The sequence below is a fragment of the Caretta caretta genome, chromosome 1 (genome assembly GCF_965140235.1).
Source record: "Caretta caretta isolate rCarCar2 chromosome 1, rCarCar1.hap1, whole genome shotgun sequence".
NCBI classification, from domain to species: Eukaryota; Metazoa; Chordata; order Testudines; family Cheloniidae; genus Caretta; species Caretta caretta.
Window position 1 is genome coordinate 207,733,550 of NC_134206.1, and position 23,298 is coordinate 207,756,847.

Sequence of the window (23,298 nt, forward strand, 5' to 3'; positions counted from 1 at the left end):
TCCTCAGACGTTCTTGTTAAACCCTGGATTTGTGCTGGAAATGGCCCACCTTGATTATCATACACATTGTAAGGAGAGTGATCACTTTAGATAAGCTATTACCAGCAGGAGAGTAGGGTGGGGGGAGAGAAAACCTTTTGTAGTGATAAACACCCATTTTTTCATGGTTTGTGTGTATAAAAACATCTTTTGTATTTTCCACAGTATGCATCCGATGAAGTGAGCTGTAGCTCACGAAAGCTTATGCTCAGATAAATTGGTTAGTCTCTAAGGTGCCACAAGTACTCCTTTTCTTTTTGCGAATACAGACTAACACGGCTGTTACTCTGAAACTTGTTAAATTTAGAAGCCCTTTTAGAACCGATTCTAAAAGGGCTTCTAAATTTAACAACTGGCCAAAAGTGGCGCCTTAGGCACCGACTCCCTGAGTGCTCTGGGGCTGGAGAACCCACAGGGAGAATTTGGTGGGTGCAGAGCACCCACCGGCAGCTCCCCAACACCCGCCCGGCCCCAGCTCACCTCCACTCCGCCTCCGCCCCTGAATGCGCCGCCCCGCTCTGCTTCTCTGCCCTCCCTCCCCCCTGTTTCCCATGAATCAGCTGTTCGCACGGGAAGCCTGGGAGGGCTGAGAAGCAAGCGGCGGCTTCGCGCTCAGGCCCAGGGAGGTGGAGGTGAGCTGGGGTGGGGAGTGGTTCCCCTGCGCCCCCCCCCAGGTTACCTGCTGCGGCGCGGGCAGCCCTCCTCGCGCCCCCCTGCCCCAGCTCACCTCTGCTCCACCTCCGCCTCCCTGGGCCTGAGCATGAAGCCGCCGCTTGCTTCTCAGCCCTCCCAGGCTTCCCACGCGAACAGCTGATTCGCGGGAAGCCGGGGTGGGGGGTGGGGGCGGGGGGCGAAGAAGCAGAGCGGGGCGACGCGTTCAGGGGAGGAGGCGGAGGGGAGGTGAGCTGGGGCCAGGCGGGGGGTGGGGAGCTGCCGGTGGGTGCTCTGCACCCACCAAATTCTCCCCATGGGTGCTCCAGCCCCGGAGCACCTAGGGAGTCAGTGCCTAAGGCACCACTTTTAATGTGATCAGTGGGGGAGTGGCCGCTCCCCCTGTTCCCCCCCTAGCTACGCTACCCCGCCCCTAGGAGCCAGAGGGACCTGCTGGATGCTTCCTGGGAGCTCCCCCAGGTAAGTACCGACGGGACTCCCCACCTCACCCCCCGGCAGATCCCTCTGGCTCTTAGGGGCAGGGCGGGGTGGGCACCCACTACAGTGGCCCACGAGACCCTCCTGCCCGGTTCTGGGGGCAGTCAGGGGACAGGGGAGGGGGGTGGATGGGGCGGGGGTCCCGGGAAGGACGGCATCAAGGAACACGGGGGGTTGGATGGGGCAGGAGTCCCGGGGGTCGGGGGTAGGCCACGACCCCCTCATGGGGTGAGGAGGGAACCAGTTGTTAAGATTTTGGCAGCTCATCACTGTATCTAAATGGTGCGTGTTAAGTGAGTGAGGATCCTAAGATGAATCTTGCAAGCTGGGATGTATTATTCCTTTGAGAATAGAGGATCTGAGAATTCTGGAGTGTTCATTGGATTGGGGCTGAGCACTCCAGAAGGACACTCAGAGGACCCAGAGATTGGTGTGTGCTTATCGCTAACCTGTACAGACAGGGTGAGGCCTGCAGAGGCATGGAAGACAGTGCTTGTGTTGCCAGAGGCTGATGATTTTAGGGAGCTCATCCACAGGAGGCCCAAACAAGACTTCCGCAGGCTAAGGGCAGGTGGACGAGGTGTCTCACAACCCTATGTACTCCTGGGAATCTGCCCCTTGTAGCAAGTGCCCTGAGCTTGCAGGTGTATCTGGTGTTTTCAGTAAAACTGAATAATTCTGTTCAGATACAATTCTCTGTGCATGTGGAGAATGATATACACTAAGATAAGTTACTACACATTTAAGTTAGCGTGTACAGTTGAAGGTGCTTCTTTTGTCTGATCAGATGAGCAATCTGAGTGAAAGTACTTTAAAGGAGTGCTGATGGTGGTGGATTGCAGACAAATAAGAGACTCCCAATTGCTGAGATGCCGTTGGATAAGGATAACCTCAAATCATACATTAAAATGTAGCCGTATTAGTTAATGTGAACCATGTATTCTGTAATGACTTCTGTCTGTTCTCACTACCATTTCTTTAGGCTATTCATTCTGTTGACTGGCATCATGAGGGGAAGCAGTTCATGTGCAGTCACTCTGATGGCAGCTTGACTCTGTGGAACTTGAAAAGTCCGAGCAGACCATTTCAGATAACAATCCCACATGGTAAGAAAGATGCTTTAAAAAAAAACATATTGCAGGGAAGGAATGAAAAAGATGGTTTTATTTACAGATATTTATGATTAGTTCATTTTATCTGGTCCTGTGTCCCTACTTCGTAGCCATTTCTTGTATAGGTTCCTATATTCTTTAATCTGCAGAATATTCTCAAAATCAACTAGCAGCTATGTTACATTTAACGTCAGAGGCCTCAAAAAAGCCTGTCTTAGCACAAAGTATCTGATCTTTGTTTGATGCCCTCTGCCTCTGACCATCTTTGATTTTTTTTGCTTGTGGGAAACAACATTTAAGCTCATATGTGTTTTAAAACAAAATTTAAAAAGACAATAGGAGCTCTGTTTTCATGAAGTTTGTTATCTTGGTAATTTGCTGTGAAGAAAGAAAATATGTTGAGTAAAAGAGCAAAAGGAATCTAATTATTTCAGAAAAATTAATATCCAAACTGCAGTGGAAAATAGGTATTAGAACTCTGCCATCCGCAATGACTTTAAAGTTCAATTATTGTGCTATATATAGAACTTGTCCAGTGTGGTGGCAATTATAAGTTTTAGTAAGATTTATACCTTCTTTCTTTCCACAGGAAAAATTCAAAGAGATGGGAAAAAACCTGAGTCTTGTAAACCAATTCTGAAAGTAGAATACAAGACATGTAAAAGCAGGTATGTTTTTGTCTCCTTAGGAAAAGATTAAGCCATATCTATGTGCTTGGCTACACTCTATGTAAAATGGAGCTGCTTATGAATACTTCTCTCTGTAAGGCACTGTTGGACATATAGATGAATGATACAGACTATAATTACATGATCAGATGCTGTTTGGTCTGGATGATGGTCTTATGGTTAGATCACTGGAAAGGACCCAAGAAAACTAGATTGTGTCCAGTCTGCTTACCTTGGCCATAGATTTCCTTCACTGCTGAGGAAGTCATTTAAACCGAGTTTCAAAAGGTGTCTTCAGAATGATATGGTCTGCAGTAAAGTATCAGAACGGTACGGACTGCTTCTTCTAATTTATGCTGTTTAAAAATTATTAAAATTATGTATTTGTTTTTTAAAATGCAGCTCTTAAAATAATAAGCAAATGAATCACAGAATACATAGCAAATGAAATTAAATGGGACTGCCCTGCTTTTTAAGCATTTTCTATGCATATTTAGATCTCTGATACACATTTAATCTTCCAGAGGTTGATCCTTCCTACTATATACAGTATTTCAACTCTTTTAGGAAAATAATATTGATTTTATTATTTAGTTTCTTTTATTTAGTATACAACAGCAAAAGCAAAACATTGAATTGACTTTCAATATATTCCTTTGTCATCTTCCCAATTAATAGTCTATGTGCAAATGCACATTACTATTTTAGGCCCTAAATCAGAAAATCACTTAAGCACATGTTTAAACATATACTTAAGTCCCATTTAAATCATTGGGACTCAAGCATATGCTTAAAGTTATTGCATGCTTAAATACATTCCTGAATTGGAGTCTGACTGAGAAGGGGTTTAAAAGGTCTATGTGTCATATTTTCCACTATATTCCTACAAACAATTTTTAAAAAGGAAATGCCCACAGAGAAAACACTTTAAAAAAACCCACACCTCCAGCATATACTAACTCCCAACATTTCCTAAAATTGCATTATAATGCAGAACTTCAACTCTGACCTTAGACTTACCCATCAGAGAAGAACACAATATTCTGGTATGGAATGTCTAAAAGACATGTGTTGTTGTTGGAGTTAAGGTTTTGTGTTATAGTGTAATCATGGGAATTAGGATGTGTGTGTTGTGTTACTACACATGATAAAAGTGTAAGGGAGTTGTTTATAGAGGGGAGAAATCTGTCTGTGAATATGATGTTTGGTGGGGATAAGGAGAAAGAAGAATATTTTAACTGGATAATTCCTACTTTTAAGGGTTTGTGTGGGTGAGAACTCTCTCCTTAGGCAACTTTAATAGATTTTAAATGTAAGTTTTTGTCTTTGTGAGAATTTATGTAAAGGTCCAAGTGTTTTTTCAAATTTTGAAATACACTTGTTAAGTATATCACATGTAGGACTAGTGGGACATAATAATATAATTATTTGCATTTCTGTAATGCCTGCCAGATTGTGCCCCAAGTTCCATGCACAGATCTCATGCCTTCTGCATGGAATGTGGTGGAATTAGCCTCATCCACAGCATTGTTGTTGTTGTTGTGATGTGCCTCTTACCCTGCTACCCGCACAGAACCACCATGTGGTCTATCCATAGGACTGGAATCTAAGTGTGGACTGAGCACGCAATGAGCAGCTCCACGAGTTGAGATAGAAGGACGCACCTCTCCACCACATTATGACAACCAGGCATTTGCTAGATAGGTCAATGATTTTTCATAAGTTTCACAGAAAAAAGTTACATTTGGGAATCAGAAAATACATCTTTCTATTGCTTTATAGTATTTTAAGACTGAAGTGTACAAAGAATTATTTTATTTAAATTTATTTAAAGTTATGTTACAAAGAAGCAGGCAAACATTATCATTATCATATGTACATTATTTCAAAATCTTTGACTTTATTCCTTATATTCTGAATTATTTTAGCAACCCAGCAATAAATTTTTCATCTATCACCATCTTTTTGGAATCCAAAACTAACAGATACAAGATTCCAGTTATATAAGTTGGAGTTTGAGCTGCTTAGCTTATACCGGTTGTTCCGTTTAATTTGTGTAGAGGCAGAAATGTTATGACAAGTAACATATTACAAAACAAGGTACAATATGACCTAAAAATATTTGTCGATGAATTGAAAAGATCTTTAAAAGGGTTTTGAACTTTGTAAAGACTGTATAGTTTAACAGTAGCAATTGCATCTTTTAATATTTTAATTCAAAAATTTTGCTGGGAGGTTTTCTAGGTATTTAATATTTAGAGTCTTTTACAACATACAAAGCTGCATTTGTTCTTCTTTATAGGAAATTAGGAATTATCACACCAGGAAAGTCCAATTTACTATTTATATATAGGCCTTTCTCTGGTGCTTATCAAGGCTAGTATGCTTTCTCTCTGCCAGACCTGAACAGACCATTGTTTTAGTCCACTGTTCTGTCTCCTCATTATACTGGGACAGACCAGCGGTCCATTTAGTCTGATATCCTGTCTCCTTAAGGTATCCAATGGTCTGTTGTATTACAGAAATTAAATCCTTGAATGGCTAAGTGGGTCAATTCCAAGTAGGAGTAGAAAGGTGGTATTTCTTCTGTATTCAGCATTTCTGTATAAAATATCTTAGTAATGGGAGACTGAGAACCTTCAGCATTGCAGCTTTTCAGAGTTCAAGTTTCTTTCCCTTTCTTTCCATGAGAGCTTTTCCGTTACGTTTGAATTACTTTGATGTTTTAGGTGTGGACAACCCACCACCACACACAAACAGAACAGACTCACTTTCTCACAGGTCTATATACAGCTATATGAAATCACATACACTCAAGTTTGGGGAAGAGGGTGCAGGAAGACTGGCCCCTCTATTTGGGTAGAATTAACTTTGTGGTATATTGTCTGAAGTGGTTGTACTAGTGGTGAGGGGTCTGTCTCTGGATGGGAGGAGTATGGACTGCTGGATGTTTTTAACTTCTTTTGGTTTTGAGATTTTGCATTAGTTATGTCTGTGTAGATCAATCTTAACATACACATACTGTAGTGTTTTTGTGTATTAATTCCCCAGTTTATAGATTTAGATAATATCTCTGACACACCGATGGCTCCTTTCATGAAAAACCTGATCTCTGTCAAAGTGTCCAGTTGGATTAGTTGGTTACTTCCACAAAAATCCTTGTTTTATAGAAGAGGATGTTCAACAAAGCAATGGCTACTATGACCAAGGACAGGATCTTCATGAAAGTGTTCAGACAGCTCAAGAGCCCACATAAAGACTTCCAAATGCAGCTTCAAATATGGAAGCAGATGACATATAACAAGCTATCCATTGTTACCCATTGTTCATAAATGTTCAGTTATACTGAAAAATACTGTTAAGGTTTTTCTTTTAATTAATAAAATAATTATGTATTTTTACACAGCTAAATCTCATTATGTATAACTTTTTAAAGGGTAGTTTTTAGAGGGACCTGAAAATGATGAGATTCAAAATGTGGTATTTGAAGGCCTATTTTTAATTAATGTAAAATATATGTATATGTATAAACCTACTTTTCTCAGTGCTATGGGTCTCTCAAAATATTTCCACACACAAAAATAAACCCTTCAAAATCTGTATCTGTATTAGTGGTACAAATCCACCACCACAATTTCATTTTTTCTCTTTTTAAACACTATGGGATGAAAGGCATGACACAAATGTGAGATTATAGAGATGATCTATTATTGCTTTTTGTTTTTTGACACAGTGAACCATTTATAATCTTTTCTGGTGGACTATCCTATGACAAAGCTTGTCGAAGACCAAGTCTAACCATCATGCATGGAAAAGCTATTACGGTGCTTGAAATGGATCACCCTATAGTTGACTTTTTAACTCTTTGTGAAACACCATATCCAAATGGTGAGTGTATGAAGCTACAATAGTACAGTATTGTCAAAGAAGAGAAATGTTATTCGTTAAAAAATTATATGAAGTGGTCTTATCACAGAATTTAGTGTCCATACAGCATGATAAACAAGTTGGGGATCTCAGTTCCCAAAGGACAGTTCTCCATGTTACAAAAACCAACACCACAATTGACAGCAGCTGGACCCTTTGTTTGCAGTCTCAGCAGAAAGATCAAGAAATGAATGGGCTGAATTCCCCTCTTACCATGGTGTGGTGGGGGGAGGTGGGGAGTGGGGGGAAGGGGAGCTCCAAGTCACAGTTGACGCACACTGATCAGTCAATGTAAGGAAGCTTACATTGCCACTACTCAGAAATAAATGGAGAGCTTAAGTCTCATGGCTTGGTCATTATATAATGCCTGCATCTGTAATTTTCACTCCATGCATCTGAAGAAGTGGTGTTTTACCCATGAAAGCTTATGCCCAAATAAATCTGTTAGTCTTTAAGGTGCCACCAGACTCTTTGTAGTCTCATGGCTGTAATTCTGGTGCTTTTCATGAACGTTAAGTCCTTAAATCAGCAAAGTGTTTAAGCTTGTGCTTAAATCCATCCCTTTTGAGCAAAGCACAAGCTTAATTAAGAATGTGCTGAAGTGTTTTGCTCTGCTGAACAGGGATGGACTGTTAAATTGAGGACTAAATTAACAGAAAAACTAAGAAGGGTGAGGGGTAGGGAAAGCTAAAAACCTATAAGAAATTAAGTCTGGTATCTTCAGCATAAAAGAGGGTGAGCAGAAATGTAGAAGAAACATTTAGCACGTAAATTAATAAAAATAAAACCCTGTTGAATAATTTGAATTAGTATAAAGCAAATATTTATTTCCAATGTCTAGTGAATGGAAGCTTCAATAATTGAATTAATGTATCTGGGCTGCCAATTCACTATGTTAAACTTAGTGGTGCTTCCATATTATGGATTCTTTTACTGATTTACACAGTAGTACATTTTTGTTTTATGTTAGCCTGTATTGTTCATAATCCAGTGTGTCAATATGCTACCACAGGATGTGCATTAATAGTAAACCACAAAGGGAAGAGCATTAGTTGATACATTCCTCAGGTTCATTCAGCCTTGTGCCTTCAACCATCTGAGGAGTTCAACCTTGCACATCATGTGTGAGAGAGAGAGCTACTGCACCTGAATTGATCACAAAATAGTAGATGCCTCCAGCAGTCTCACAACAAAATCATAACAATAATATTGCTACAAAAACCAATTTATGCAATGCATGTTTTAATTATGAAAAATACTTCCCAGTATATAAATAATGCCTTATACTTACTGTGTTAACTTTTTTCTTTCTTTCCTACTTTGTTTCCTTTATTATCTGGAACTCATTTCTGTTAAAAAACCCCAAACTTGGAACATCATAGTTTGGATACCAAGGTGATTGGCAACTTAGATAAAAATTCACTTTTACAAAGGAAAGTGGTGTAAGAGTGGTTGGAAGACCACAGTCTAAACTGCAAATGGCAGCTTGATATTTAGGAGGGGAGGAGGCAGTTTAAATCTTTGTCTTCTTTTTCAGCCCATTACACGCTATTCCTCCCCAACTCTGTTTGCAGTACAACTGCATCTCTTTCTTCACCTCCAGAGTGTACCTTCGTTATCTTTGTCTCCTCATTAACTCTCCCCAATTCACATTTTAAAATAATGGATCTAGTGAACTTTTTGCATTTGAGATTACAGCTGTGCACTATTGGGAGTTGGTGGACTGTGCATCTCAAGGAGTTGGTGGAATGTAGCTTTGGACAATCACTGCCCACAGAAAAACTCTAATACCCATTAAACCTTTGCAGTCTATGATCACAAGGTCTATAACAAGGGTACCTCCCTGTGTGTGATGAGTAGATTCAGTGATAGAGTAACATACCCAGCTGCCTTCAGATGTCACCTGCTCCACTCCTTTACTTTTAATTCAACACCATGTTCGCATGCTATAATTATACCATGCTATTTTTGCTATATATGTTTATCAAAAATTATGTCGCCAAAACTACTTGTCATTGTGGGCCATCTACATCACTGTCTGACTCTAATCAAATGCCATCCTTTCTAATTGGCAAATCTGTCTTTAGTTATTATTCAGACTTCTATCTCAAATCATTTATTTAAAATACAATAATTGTTCAGGAGAGGATTATATAATTTGGCTAACTTGGTTAAAAGGCTTAACAGGAAAGCTCTGCATGTTTTTTGTGCTTGATTCCTCACTTTTAGAATTTCAAGAACCCTATGCTGTAGTTGTACTATTGGAAAAAGATCTCATTGTTGTTGACCTAACACAAAGCAAGTAAGTACAAAGTCTATATGAAACTGTTCCTGCTTCATAAATATATAGCTGATAATGTTGAAAGTCTATTCAAACTTTTCTTTTTTATTTTGCCGGTATAAAAACTTTACATTCACTGGAGGCAATTTTACCCTCGGATAATATAGGCCAGCGGGTTTTCCCATTTTTCTAAGGTAATATCTTATGTCCACACACGGTAGATGCTCCAAAATTATTAATATTTTCAGCACATCTAATTCTAATAATACTCATTCTTTCTCCTCTCCAGTCAACACTGACAGACCTGTTCAACAATATTTCACTAGGCAAGCATATATTCATTTGTCTGATTTTTCTACGTAAGTCAACTCAGTTACAGCAGTGTAAAACCTGATGGAAGTGAAATCAGAATCAGGCCTTCTTCTTTGGGTTATTGTCCCTATGGGTGCTCTAGGTGAGGATGTGTGTGCACCCATGCACTCTCAATTGAAGATTTTTCTGTTATTAGTGCCTGTGGGTCTGCACCTACACTGTATGCCTCCATATGCTCCAGTATAAGGGCATATAGGGAGGAGTGGACCCATGTCACTCCAGTTCCTTCTCAACCACCTGCAGTTATCGTTGGAGTTTTGAGGCATCTACTATCTAGCTAACGCAGTTATTCTTCTGCCACATTTTTATGCTTAATTTTCATATGTAGTTTTAGTTTTTTTGCTGTTAATTTACCTTTATAGCACAATTTATGCTTTGAAGGGGGGTCTCCCCCCACTTCTTCCCCCCTTTTTCCTCTCTGGCCTTCTCGACTGGTGGCTTTTCTTGCAGAATATGCCCAAGAACCCAGGATTCAAGCCCTGCCAGATCAGTCACCAGTCACTTCTCAGTGATGGGCACTCCAGTTGCCTCCATTCTCTTAGAAAGACTCACATCCCATCCAAGTGTAAGATCTGCTCTGGCTTAAAGACTGGCAAAAACTAAGGGAAGAAACTTCTCATTGAGTGCTCCCTTAGACCTGTGTGGTCAGTTCTGCCCTCCATCCTGTACATTAGACTCCGCTGCAGAGACTTCATCAGCTCCAGCTCTGACCTCTAGAAACCAGGGGACAACTTCAGTCTTGCAGAAAACAACCAAATGTAAGAGACCCATTCCTCTCCACTTAGATCTGTGAGTAGGGAGATTTGCGTCCTGCTGCAGATACTGATAAAGCTCCCACCAGATACCCCAGCACTGCTGAAAGAGACTTGTACAAAACCAGGTGCTGAGAAACTGTACCGAGAAACCCACTGTTGAGCAGTCTCAAGGTATGGACCCATTAGAACCAAGATTGGACTCTTACAGACAGAAGGACTCATTCAAGACTAAGGACTCTTCAAAGATGTAATCTTACCTAGTACCATCCACTGACAGCCAGTCCTCTCGAGAATGACTGGGGCATTCTCTGGTACCACCTCCAATATCGCTAAACTTATTTCATTGAGAGGAACACTTCCTGGACTCAATGGTACCTTTAAGGTTCCTCTCTCAAAGGACCTTCACATTATGGAGTACTTGTTTTCTCATCCCAGCCCTACCTTTCTTGTTGTTGATGCTGCCAATGAAAGAGTAGGAAACATCACTTCAAATCAGCACTGTCTGATAACAAGCATACGCATCTGGACCTCCTAGGGCTTAAGAGCCACTCATCAGCCTCTCTTCAGTTCCGAGTCACCAACTACCAAGTCCTGATGGCAAAATATGACTTAACCAACTATAGTAAATTTTCTTACTTTATTGAGTTTTTGCCTCGGGACAAGAGAGCAGTTTCAAGCTCTTATTACAGAGAGCTTATAACAATCATTCTGTTGTTAGATCCCAGGGACTGGTTCATGCAGCCATAAACCCACTGCACCAGTGCTTCCTCAGGTCTATAGTAAGTGCCGACCATTACCAGTACAGTCTCCTGTCTTTCAGCCTATTGACAGCCCCAACGGTCTTTACAAAGGTCCCCTCCATTGTCATGGCCCACAGTCAGCATTTGGGAATAGTCATTTTTACCTATCTGGATGACTGACTCCTCAAGTGCCATTCTTTTCTTGAAGTTCAATCTGACACTCAGAAGGCCCTAGCTCTATTCCACTGCCTAGGCCTTCACCTCAACATAGACAAATCAACCCTGATACCTGTACAGCGGTATTGGGGCCACCTTAGACTCTATGGTGGTCAGGGTGTCCCTACTTGCAGACAGATTCATCATGATGTCTAACATGATCTCCACATTGCAGCAGAGCCCACAAACCGTGGCAAGGGCATGTCTTCAGCTCCTGGGACACATGATGGCCTGCACATCTGTAACCCCCCATGCAAGATTGCACTGCCAGTGTCTTCAAGCCTGGCGCAAGACATCCTACACTCCCAACAATGAAGTGCTGTCCACAGAGGTGTTAGTCCCATGGATTGTCCTCCACTCCCTCAATTGGTGAAAGGACCTTCAAAAAGTCTGCATGGGAACTGCCTTCTCATGTCTACCTGCCATACACATCATCGCTACAGGCTCCTGACTTCTAGGACGGGGTGCTCACCTACAAGATCATACTGCCCAAGGCAGGTGGACTCCTCAAGAGTTGTCACTACACATCAGTGCCCTGTCTTCACTTCCTACCTCTCAGCTATCTCCAATCAGTCAGAGTGATGTTGGACAACTGAGCAACAATGTACTATATAAACTGCCCAGGAGGAGCAAAATCACAATCTTTATGCGAAGAGTTGGTGATGCTATGGAATTGGTTCTTAGCCCAGAAAATAGATATCTCAGTGATCTCTTTGCTAGAATCACAGAACGCCATCACAGATTCACTGAGCTGAATTTTCCATCAAGACCACAAGTGGGAGCTGAGCAATGTTGTCTTTCAAGAAATCTGTCTTACGTGGCATCTTCCGCACCTTCCAACTCAAAATGCTGCTTATCAAGTGGGGAACATGGCACAACTCCCTGGAAGACATTATCCTTGCCTCTTGGCACCCAGGTCTGTTATACACATTCCCTCAGACTCCATTGATCCACAAAGCCCTGCTCAAACTGAAACAAGAAAAAAAAACAGTTATCATTTTCATAGCTCCCACATGGCGGAGACAGGTGTGGTTCCTAACCCTGACCCATCTGATGACATCTGGTTCCTAACCCTGACCCATCTGATGACATGTCCACCTCTGCACCTTCCCCTGATGACACACCTCCTGATCCAGGAATCAGGCTCCATAACCCACTCCAACCGATCAGCCCTGCCTCTCAGGTCTTGACTTCTCGGTAGCTCTTGGATGTAGAGCAGAAATGTTCTCCTGAAGTTCAGTTGTTTCTGTTAAATAGCAGGAAATCTACTACATGAAGGATTTACCAGCAGAAGTAGAAATCTGGTGCACCCAACGTTCTGTATCTCCTGCCAATTCTCCCCAGGCATACATCTTCGACTAGGCACTAACCTTCAAATCTCTCGGTCTTTCCCTGAACTCTGTTAAGATTCATTTATCTGTCATTGCAGCATTCCACCCACCAGTCAAGGGTGTCTTTGTCTTGCACATCCTAGAACAACAAGATTCCTTAAAGGGCCTCCTTAATCTGTTCCATCCAGTGTGGGACCCTGCCCCACACTGGCACCATAATTTAGCACTTAACACATTAAAAGGACCTCCCTTTGAGCCTATGGCAACCTACTTGCTATTCCATCTGTCCTTCAAGATTTTGTTTCTTGTAACAATCACCTCAGCCAGAAAGATGGGAACTAGTAGCTCTCATGGCTGACCCTCCATATTACAATTTATCCAGACAAAGTTATGTTGCATCACCACCTTCACTTCCTCCCTGAAGTGTCATCAGAGTACCACACCAATCAGGATATTCATCTGCTGGTATTTTACCCCAAAACCCACTCATCCAGAGAAGCGATGAGTCTCCATATACTGGACATAAGATGACATTTACTCTTCACAGAACTAAACCCTTCGGGGTATCCCCCCAGACTCTTTGTTTCCTTTGCCAAGAGAAACTAACTAACTGGGTATTGGAGTGCACTTTGCATTGCTATGAGTCCTCTGGGATGCAATCCCCTCCTAGAGTCATTGCTGACTCTACCAGATCTCAATCTGTTTCCATTGCCCTCCTTAGGAATGTACCCATCAAGGACGTTTGAAAGGCAGCCAGCTGGTACTCCATTTCATGTTTTCACTGCCTTATGCCCAACTTCATGCCTCCAGTGCGAATGCAGTCTTTGGTGAAGGTGTTCTATACTCCATACTGGGTCCATCTCTTCAGCACTTTCTTCCACATTAAGGTACTATTCAGGAGTCTCCTCATATTGGGATGCTGGAACTGGATGACAGGGATTGGTTCACTAGATAATTACCCTGTTCTGTTCATTCCCTCTAAAGCATTTGGCATTGGCCACTGTCAGAAGACAGGAAACTGGGCTAGATGGACCATTGGTCTCACCCAGTAAGGCCATTCTTATGTTCATGTGGAGCACCCACAGGGACATTAACTCAAAGAAGGAGGAGACATTACTTACTTTGTACAGTAACTGGAGTTCTTTGAGATGTTTTGTCCCTATGAGTGCTCCACTACCCACCCTCTTTTTCCTCCTGCTTCAGAGATTTACCATGCTCTGAGTTGAGAGGAACTGGAGTGGCACAGGTCTGCTCCTCCCTATATTCTCTCATACCCCGGAGCATGAGGAGGCCTGAAGTGCAAGCCCACAGGAACTACTAGCAGAAATATCTCTGATCAAGAGTGCATGGGCACACTGATGTCCTCACATGGAGCACCCATAGGGACAAAACATTTTGAAGAACTCCAGTTACTGAACAAGGTAAGTAACCTCTCCTTGTGCATTTTTCATTTATGAATGACATTCTATGCTTATTGTTGCTCTAAGTGTGAGGCATTACTCCTTATCTTGACAGATAAAGCTAATACAAGTGAACAGCAATTAAATTGAGGGCTGACTTGTCTGCAATTGCTTCAACAGTACAAACCATGGAGAATTAATATTCCACTGTCAAATTGAGTAAAATTGTTTATTATGAGACATGGTTACTAATACAGTATGTCTACAGCATAATTTTATGGACAATTCTTGTCTTTAAGTTGGCAGCTGGTATCAAGTGGAGTGCCCCAAGGGTCGGTCCTGGGGCCAGTTTTGTTCAATAGCTTCATTAATGATCTGGAGGATGGCATGGAGTGCACCCTCAGCAAGTTTGCAGATGACACTAAACGGGGAGGAGTGGTAGATACACTGGAGGGTAGGAATAGGATACAGAGGGACCTAGACAAATTAGAGGATTGGGCCAAAAGAAATCTGATGAGGTTCAACAAGGACAAGTACAGACTAGGGGCCGAGTGTCTAGGCAGCAGTTCTGCAGAAAAGGACCTAGGGGTTTCAGTGGACAAGAAGCTGGATATGAGTCAACAGTGTGCCCTTGTTGTCAAAAAGGCTAACGGCATTTTGTATAAGTAGGAGCATTGCCAGCAGATGGAGGGATGTGATCATTCCCCTCTATTTGACATTGGTGAGGCCTCACCTGGAGTACTTTGTCCAGTTTTCTGCCCCACACTATAAGAAGGATGTGGAAAAATTGGAAAGAGTCCAGCTGAGGGCAACAAAAATTATTAGGGGGCTGGAACACATGACTTATGAGGAGAGGCTGAAGGAACTGGGATTATTTAGTCTGCAGAAAAGAAGAATGAGGGGGGATTTGATAGCTGCTTTCAACGACCTGAAAGGGGGTTCCAAAGAGGATGGATCTAGACTGTTCTCCGTGATAGCAGATGACAGAACAAGGAGTAATGGTCTCAAGTTGCAGTGGGGGAGGTTTAGGTTGGATATTAGGAAAAACTTTTTCACTAGAAGGGTGGAGAAGCACTGGAATGCGTTACCTAGGGTGGTGGTGGAATCTCCTTCCTTAGAGGTTTTTAAAGTCAGGCTTGACAAAGCCTGGCTGGGATGATTTAGTTGGTGATTGGTCCTGCTTTGATCAGGGAGTTGAACTAAATGACCTCCTGAGGTCCCTTCCAACCGTGATATTCTATGATTCTTTTATTCTAATTGTAATATAAATCATATGTTATTGATTATAGCATTCAGAAAACATACGTAATATTTATGTTTTATAGGGAAGATTCTAGAGATGTGGGGAAAAATTAGAACCTAATCCTGCAAACCTTTACTCACACAAGTAGTCCCATTGACTTTAGCACTTATGTGACTAAAAACTGACAAGATGAAGGACTGCAGTTATGGTACCTTAATTTTGTCACCTTTATTGGCTTTATTGGTAAATTTTATTCTTGGGATTAAAAACAATAAATATGTTTTAAAGAAAATATGAAATAAGGAAAATAGCATGTATTATGAATAATGATAGTTTTAATTTAGATAAATTTGCTTTTGTTTTGTATACTTTAATATTTAAGAAAATCTAATATTACTTCATATGTCACAATGATACTAATAAATTGTCTTCCTCCATTAGTTTTCCAATCTTTGAAAATCCTTATCCGATTGACATTCATGAGTCACCAGTTACCTGTACAGAATATTTTGCTGATTGTCCTCCAGATTTGATTCCCGTGTTGTATTCTGTAGGAGCTAAACATAAAAAGCAAGGATACAGCAATAAGGTAAAAAAAAAGTACATTTTATTTATGAAGAGAGTTTAATTGTAAAAATCTAAACTGTGTACTAATCTTCTGGAAAATGATTTTCATTGTGTGTCTTCTCACATTAATACTCATATTAAAATAAGATAAAGGGATATCACCAACTTGAAACTCATATTTCTATCTCAAATTTTTTCCTTTATTGTAGTTACAAGTAACATCTGAGATTATTATAACTGAAAGATGTTATCGGGGAAAAGATTTTTCACTATTTTTTTCAGTTTGTTTACTCTGTGCATTTGACAGCATGCATGCACAGAAAATTTCACTCTCATCTGAGTAAAGTCAATTGGGCTCTGATGCTGCAATTGGTTCTATGTAGGCACTCAGATCCCTGTTCCCACATGATGCTCCACTGACTTCAGCGGGGTACTATGAGAGAGTATGTTCCATCCTTGCAGACCTCGTTGCAGGATCATGGGTCCTTTCTGAGAATTTGCAAGTAAATCTGTTAATTAGTTTGAGGTAAAATTTATTCAAAATGGGTCTTTTAAGAAATTTAGCTCCTGGTATCAGACTGTTTTTTCGTCTCTGCTGTTTTCAGTAATGAAACAACACAAACCCTCCAAACTTCCCATGTGGTTAAAACTCACAGAAACCTGATGCATTGTCTGCATTTGCAAATTTTTGTTTTTAGGATTAATGATATTTTTTAGCCATTATTGCCACCATTTAAAAAAAGTACATTCTGATTTACATATATTTGCATAAATGTACATAAATATCAATGCATTTGTATAACTCTAAATAAATGTGTCATGTTGCCAATTTTTCCTACTCACACCCACATCCTGAATTAATTCTCCCAGTCACTTACTCCAGTTCGTTTCTACCCACACACACACAACTCCCCAGACACTTCACCACCTACCTCCATTCATTCCACACTTGCCCAACTGCTCATTCTGCACATCCATCCCCCCACTCCACACCCATCCATTCCACATCAGCCAGGATGATCAGTACACACACCCAGCCATTTTCCAGGCATCTATACTGTACGTACATCTTCGCTCATTCAGCACACCTTCCCCCCCACACTCACTCTCTCACACACACCCTTCTCTCTCTCTCTCTCTCTCTCTCTCTCTCTCTCACACACACACACACACACACACACACACACACACACACACACACACCCCTTTCTCTCTCTCACACACACACACACACACACACACACACACACACACTAATTCCATCCTCCCTGGGAGCAGTTGAGCAGGCGAGGGAAGAGCATAGTTATAGCCCTAGTTATTTATAAGCAAAGCCCTGGGCAGTCCTGTCCCTACCAATCAATACCCCAAGTTCATGACTTTCCATTTCTATACTTGTCTCTCTGTTCCCTAGGCAAGAAGCTCCCACAACCCTAGTCCCCTTGCAACCAGTTCTCCTCCTTGAGAAAGAGAGAGGGAAAAAAGCAAATGTGTCTTTAAAAATCAGTTTAATCTAATTTGGAACTACAGGCATTATTATGCATGTCAGAATAGTATGGTTATTGCATGGTTTCTCTACAGGATGGAGTTAAATTTGTTCAGGTGCTCTAAACTGCATTTCCATACCTCAGCATGTGATGGTTTCTTTTAAGTTTAACTGTAACTCAGAATTTCCTGGATTTATAGCACTTGGTTTGGGACTAATTACAACACCTCTGTAATGTTTTAACCCTTAAATTACTGATATGTGCTTTTAATCCTAACTCCATTTTAAAATAGTTTTTAACCAGGAATACATATATTTCTGGTAACTGGGTGCAGCTGTCTTGCCTTCTTTTTCTTGAACTCCTACGGGAGCTTGACTGGGAAGACATTGTCTTCCTTTCCCATGGAAACTGGTATGTGCAGGAATCATGATCAAGACAGTCCTCTTTATGGTCTTTAAGATTATATGCTGCTTTAGCAAAGAAGGCAAGAACTAAATTGACTTTGGAGGCTGAATTCTCCTCCCATCCCTATAGCTGGTTATCTCAGTGAAGGCTTTTGTTGATTAACTCAAAGTGCAAAGTAATGCACATTGGAAAACATAATCCCAACTATACATATAAAATGATGGGGTCTAAATTAGCTGTTACCACTCAAAAAAGAGATCTTGGAGTCATTATGGATAGTTCTCTGAAAACATCCACTCAATGTGCAACGGCAGTCAAAAAAGCGAACAGAATACTGAGAATAATTAAGAAAGGGATAGATAATAGGACAGAAAATATCATGTCGCCTCGATATAAATCCATGGTATGCCCACATCTTGAATTCTGTTTGCAGATGTGGTCGCCTCATCTCAAAAAAGATATAGTGGAATTGGAAAAGGTTCAGAAAAGGACAACAAAAATTATTGGGGTATGGAACGGCTTCCGTATGAGGAGAGATTAATAAGACTGGGACTTTTCAGCTTGGAAAAGAGATGGCTAAGGGGAAATATGATTGAGGTCTATAAAATCATGACTGGTGTAGAGAAAGTAGATAAGGAAGTGTTGTTTACTACTTCTCATAACAGAGTAACTAGGGGGGGGTCACCAAATGAAATTAATAGGCAGCAGGTTTAAAACATATAAAAGGAAGTATTTCTTCACAGAGCACACAGTCAACCTGTAGAACTCCTTGCTGGATGATGTTGCGAAAGCCAAGACTATAACAGGGTTCAAAAAAGAACTAGATAAATTCATGGAGGATAGGTCCATCAATGGCTATTAGCCATGAAGAGCAGGAATGGGGTCCCTAGTCTCTGTTTGCCAGAAGCTGGGAATGAGCGACTGGGGATGGATCAGTTGATGATTACCTCTTCTGTTCATTCCCTCTAAGGCACCTGGCACTGGCCACAGTCGGAAGACAGGATACTGGGCTAGATGGACCTTTGGTCTGACCCAGTAGGGCCATTATTATATTCTTATATTCTTATGATTGAGGCACATTGACAAAGCAGCGTTCAAAAGTTTGCACAGCTGCATTTTGTCTAATCTAAGGCCCCAATCCTGCGTTTGGATCCTCGCAAGAAGACTGTTATGCCTATACAGAGACCTGTTGAAGCCCCAAGGGTCAGCCCGTGTGAATCCAATAGAAGGATCAATTGATTGTTTATTATTCCTTCCTCCATCCCTTATTATAAAGAATTTCAGTCTGAAAAGCTGTTAATTCAGAACCTTCCACTAGACCACACAAATATTTAATGATTGTTTTAAAAATCTCTATGCTTTTAGGACAGATAATATTATAAACAATAAATTAGAAGTTGCATCTACATAAATGTATTTAAAAATGATCAAGATAATGTTACAACCTTGTCTTCATTTTTATAAATTAGGTATAATTTGTTATGATGTTATTCATTTTAAAATGTGCAGTCCACAGGACCATAAGAAATAACTCTTTTCTGTGAACTCTTGTAATTGTGTTTAGGAATGGCCAATCAGTGGGGGAGCATGGAACCTAGGAACACAGACATATCCTGAAATTATTATTACAGGGTAAGAACACAACAGAAGGTTTGTGCTTTTACAAACGTTAATATCTTGAACTTTTAATGATGTACATCTATAGGTCAGCCCTACCCATCTCACAATATAGGTGGCTGACTAGGGCATCTGAATATGAACACTCTAACTCCATTACATAACAGAAATTTATATTCTTTTAGGGTGAAATTCCCCCCAGTCCAGAGGGCCTACAGAAGTACTTATGCAGCACTTAAGCTCAATAATAAAGTCTTAAGTAGAATATAGAGCCTTGTGCTCAAGATAGGGATACCAATTCTGGTTGGACATATTTCTGGAGGTTTAATCACATGACATAATAGTTAATTTATATTAATCTTTAATTCTTGGAGACTCCAGGATGATCCTGGAGGGTTGGCAACGCTAGCTCAAGGATAGGAACCATGGACTGAGACTGCAAGCTAGTAAGGGTCCCGTATACCCCTGAAGAGGGGATCTAAATATCCCCGGGAAGGTGTGGCCAATGCAAGAGAGTGCTGTAGTCTTCAGTGGGTATTAGGGAGGAAGAAATAGCATTAGAAGGGCAGAGAGCCAAGAGTACACAAGCATTTCTGCAGGGGTGGTTTTGTGGTTTATTGGGGGCGCTGTGGCTGGATTGGCGATGGAACCCATTTAGTGTTAATCTCCCACAATTTGTTTGAGTGCTGTGCATTGGTGTGAATTTTACCTTTCAAGCTAGATTGTGTCTGTAATACACAGCATTGCAGTAGAAGAGGGTGGAGGGGGCAGGGAATCACATTTCAGTGACAGACTCAGGAACAATTCTGGATGACTCAGATGCGTGAGTGGAGAAATATTTACAGTATTAAAGTGTTCTGTGGTTTTAAGCACTCATCATGAGTACCAACTCTTGGAATAAGTTTTATTTATTGAGAAATGCCACCCATGTAGAAGTATGAATTTTGTCCATATTGGGATTACTCATCATTTTTCTCCTACTGATAATTCACTTTTTAATTGCCTGTTTTATTTATCCATAGAATGTTAATTACAAAGCATAAGTTTGGATGTGAATTGGTTTGTGCTAACTGCTACAAAATCACGTATTTTACCAAGATAAGCAGCTTGATAGCCAGACATTTTCTTATAGACATAGTTATGAAGAACTAAGGATTAGAGCTGGGCAAAATTTTTTGTACAAAACATTTTTTCAATGAAAAATATAGATTCGGTGACACCAAAATGTTTTCTGAATTCATGTCGGTTTCACCATATTGGTTTGGTATGAAAAACCTTTAAAAAATCCAAAATTCATTTCAACATTTTAAAAACAATATCTTTAGGTTTTTTGGTTCAAAATGACTTTTTGTTTCATAATTTACTTTTATTAAAAAAATAAAAAACTTTAAAAAAATGCTTGAAACCAAACTAAAGCGTTTCATTTCAGGTCAACAAACTGTTTCATTGAACCCAAAATGTTTTTATTTTACTTTTTGATTTGTTGACAGTTTTGAAAATTTCATTTTCTGTTTGATCCAAAATGATTTTTTTTCCACTTTTTTAGAATTGCCAAAGAACAAAAACAGCTCTACCAGGGATATGATTAATCTCTTAAATTTGTAATTGATTAATACACAAATATGACTGTATTGGAATATGTTGAACTTTGTTTCACGAACTAGCATAAATGTTGGATAACTGTTTGTAAGGCGATATTTCTTCAAATACAATTTCAAAGTCATATGGGGCCACAATATCATCTAGTCCAGCAGTTCTCAAACTGTGGGTCGGGACCCCGAAGTGGGTCATGACTCCGTTTTAATGGGGTCGCCAGGGCTGGTGTTAAACTTGCTAGAGTCCGGGGCCAAAGCTCAAGCCCCACCTCCTGGGGCCGAGGGCTTCAGCTCTGGGCGGCAGGGCTCAGGTTAAAGGCCCCACGCCTGGGGCTGAAGCCCTTGGGCTTCGGCTTTGGCCCCCCCACCCGGGGCAGCAGGGCTCGGGTGTGCTCAGGTTTTAGTCCCTCCTCATGGGGTTGTGTCGTAATTTTTGTTCTCAGAAGGGGGTTGCAGTGCAATGAAGTTTACGCCTCTCCTCCCCACATACATATACTAGCCACCCAGCTCTAAAGGCAGCAGTATGCCAGCAGCAGCACAGAAGTGTCAATATCACTTTTCACAGCTAACTTAGTGCCCCATTGCCACCCTTATTTCTGCGTTGCTGCTGCCACCCCAGGGCTGACAGTCAGAGCCCCACCACCTCCAGGTGAGGGTTGCGGTGAGGAAGGAGAGCCTGAGCTTGGACTGCCTCCCAGTGAGGAACTGGGGGAGGGGGGGAGAGCCCGAGCTTGGGTGGCGGAACTCTGGCTGTCCCCTTTATCCACGCTTCCCATGTATGCAAGGCCCTTCTGCACGAGCCCCAGCAACACAGGGCTGATAGCCAAAGCTCTTAAAAAACCAAAGAAACACACACACAGTTTGTGCCTCCCTTGACACATTCCTGTGCCTCCTTTGGAAGTCTTGCCCCATAGTTTGAGAACCACTGGTCTAGTCCCACCTGTGTATCACAGGCTACCACCACCACCCAGCCACCCTCACATGAGCCCCAACAACTGAAATTGGACTAAAGTATTACAGCCCACAGGCATGGGTGGCATGTGAACCGCCTGCTTAGGATGGCTAGCCTCCAATTCCACCCCTTCTGCCCGAGGCCCAGCTCCTTCTACCCGCCGAAGTCCCGAGCCCCCCACTGCAGCTGCTGGCCCACCAGCCCCAGCCATGGGCCACCCTGGCCAGCCCGCCTTAGTGCCCCCAGCCCCGGAGCGCCGAGCAGACCCAGCACCCTGCTGCCCCTGCCAGCCTGCCCTAGCCTCAGCCCCATCCACTTTAGGGAAGAGGAGCAGCCTGGGCTTGGACCGCGGGAAGCAGGAGCGGGCCTAGGAGTGGAGTATGAATGGGGCTGCAGTTTTAATCGTACTGTTACACAATAGATTACCAATTGAAATTTATTAAATATTTTGGATATTTTTCTACATTTTCAAATATATTGATTTCAATTACAACACAGAATATAAAGTGCACAGTGCTCACTTTATATTATTATTTTTATTACAAATATTTGCACTGTATAAATAATAAAAGAAATAGTATTTTGCAATTCACTTCATAGAAGTACTGTAGTACAATCTATTGCGAAAGTGCAACTTATAAATGTAGATTTTTTTTGGTTACATAACTACACTCAAAAACAAAACAATGTAAAACTTTAGAAAACTTTTCAATTTACCTAATATAAGAACTGTAGTGCAATCTCTTTATCATGGAAGTTTAACTTACAAATGTGGAATTATGCATTCAAAAATAAAACAATGTCAAACTTCAGAGCCTACAAGTCCACTCAGTCCTACTGCTTGTTCAGCCAATAGCTAAGAAAAACAAGTTTGTTTCCATTTATGGGCGTTAATGCTACCTGCTTCTTATTTACAATGTCACCTGAAAGTGAGAACAGGTGTTTGCATGGCACTTTTGAAGCTGGCGTTGCAAGGTATTTACATGCCAGATATGCTGAACATTCATATGCCCCTTCATATTTCAGCCACTGTTCCAGAGGCCATTCTTTCATGCTGATGATGCTCATTAAAAAATAATGTGTTTATTAAATTTGTGATTGAACTCCTTGGGGGAGAGTTGTATGTCTCCTGCTCTGTGTTTTACTGGCATTCTGCCATATATTTAATGTCATAGCAGTCTCAGATGATGACCCAGCACATGTTTGTTTTAAGAACACTTTCACTGCAGATTTCACAAAATGCAAAGAAGGTACCAATGTGAGATTTCTAAAGATAGCTACAGCACTCAACCCAAGGTTTAAAAATCTGAAGTGCCTTCCAAAATCTGAGAGGGATGAAGTGTGGAGCATGCTTTCAGCAGTCTTAAAAGAGCAACACTCCAATGCAGAAACTACAGAACCCGAACCCCTCAAAAATAAAATCAACCTTCTGTTGGTGGCATCTG

General features: G+C 41.3%; 1 protein-coding gene across 10 annotated transcripts in view; it reads left to right on the plus strand.

Moving 5' to 3' along the window:
- Positions 1 to 23,298, plus strand: part of STXBP5L (syntaxin binding protein 5L) — a 430,597-nt gene that overhangs the window by 279,418 nt on the left and 127,881 nt on the right. For all 10 annotated transcript variants that reach the window (XM_048819147.2, XM_048819156.2, XM_048819179.2 and 7 more), the window contains 6 exons: positions 2,171 to 2,294; positions 2,890 to 2,968; positions 6,702 to 6,856; positions 9,125 to 9,197; positions 15,675 to 15,822; positions 19,254 to 19,321. In XM_048819147.2, the coding sequence (XP_048675104.2) occupies positions 2,171 to 2,294; positions 2,890 to 2,968; positions 6,702 to 6,856; positions 9,125 to 9,197; positions 15,675 to 15,822; positions 19,254 to 19,321 (647 nt within the window). The remainder of the gene's footprint in view (positions 1 to 2,170; positions 2,295 to 2,889; positions 2,969 to 6,701; positions 6,857 to 9,124; positions 9,198 to 15,674; positions 15,823 to 19,253; positions 19,322 to 23,298) is intronic.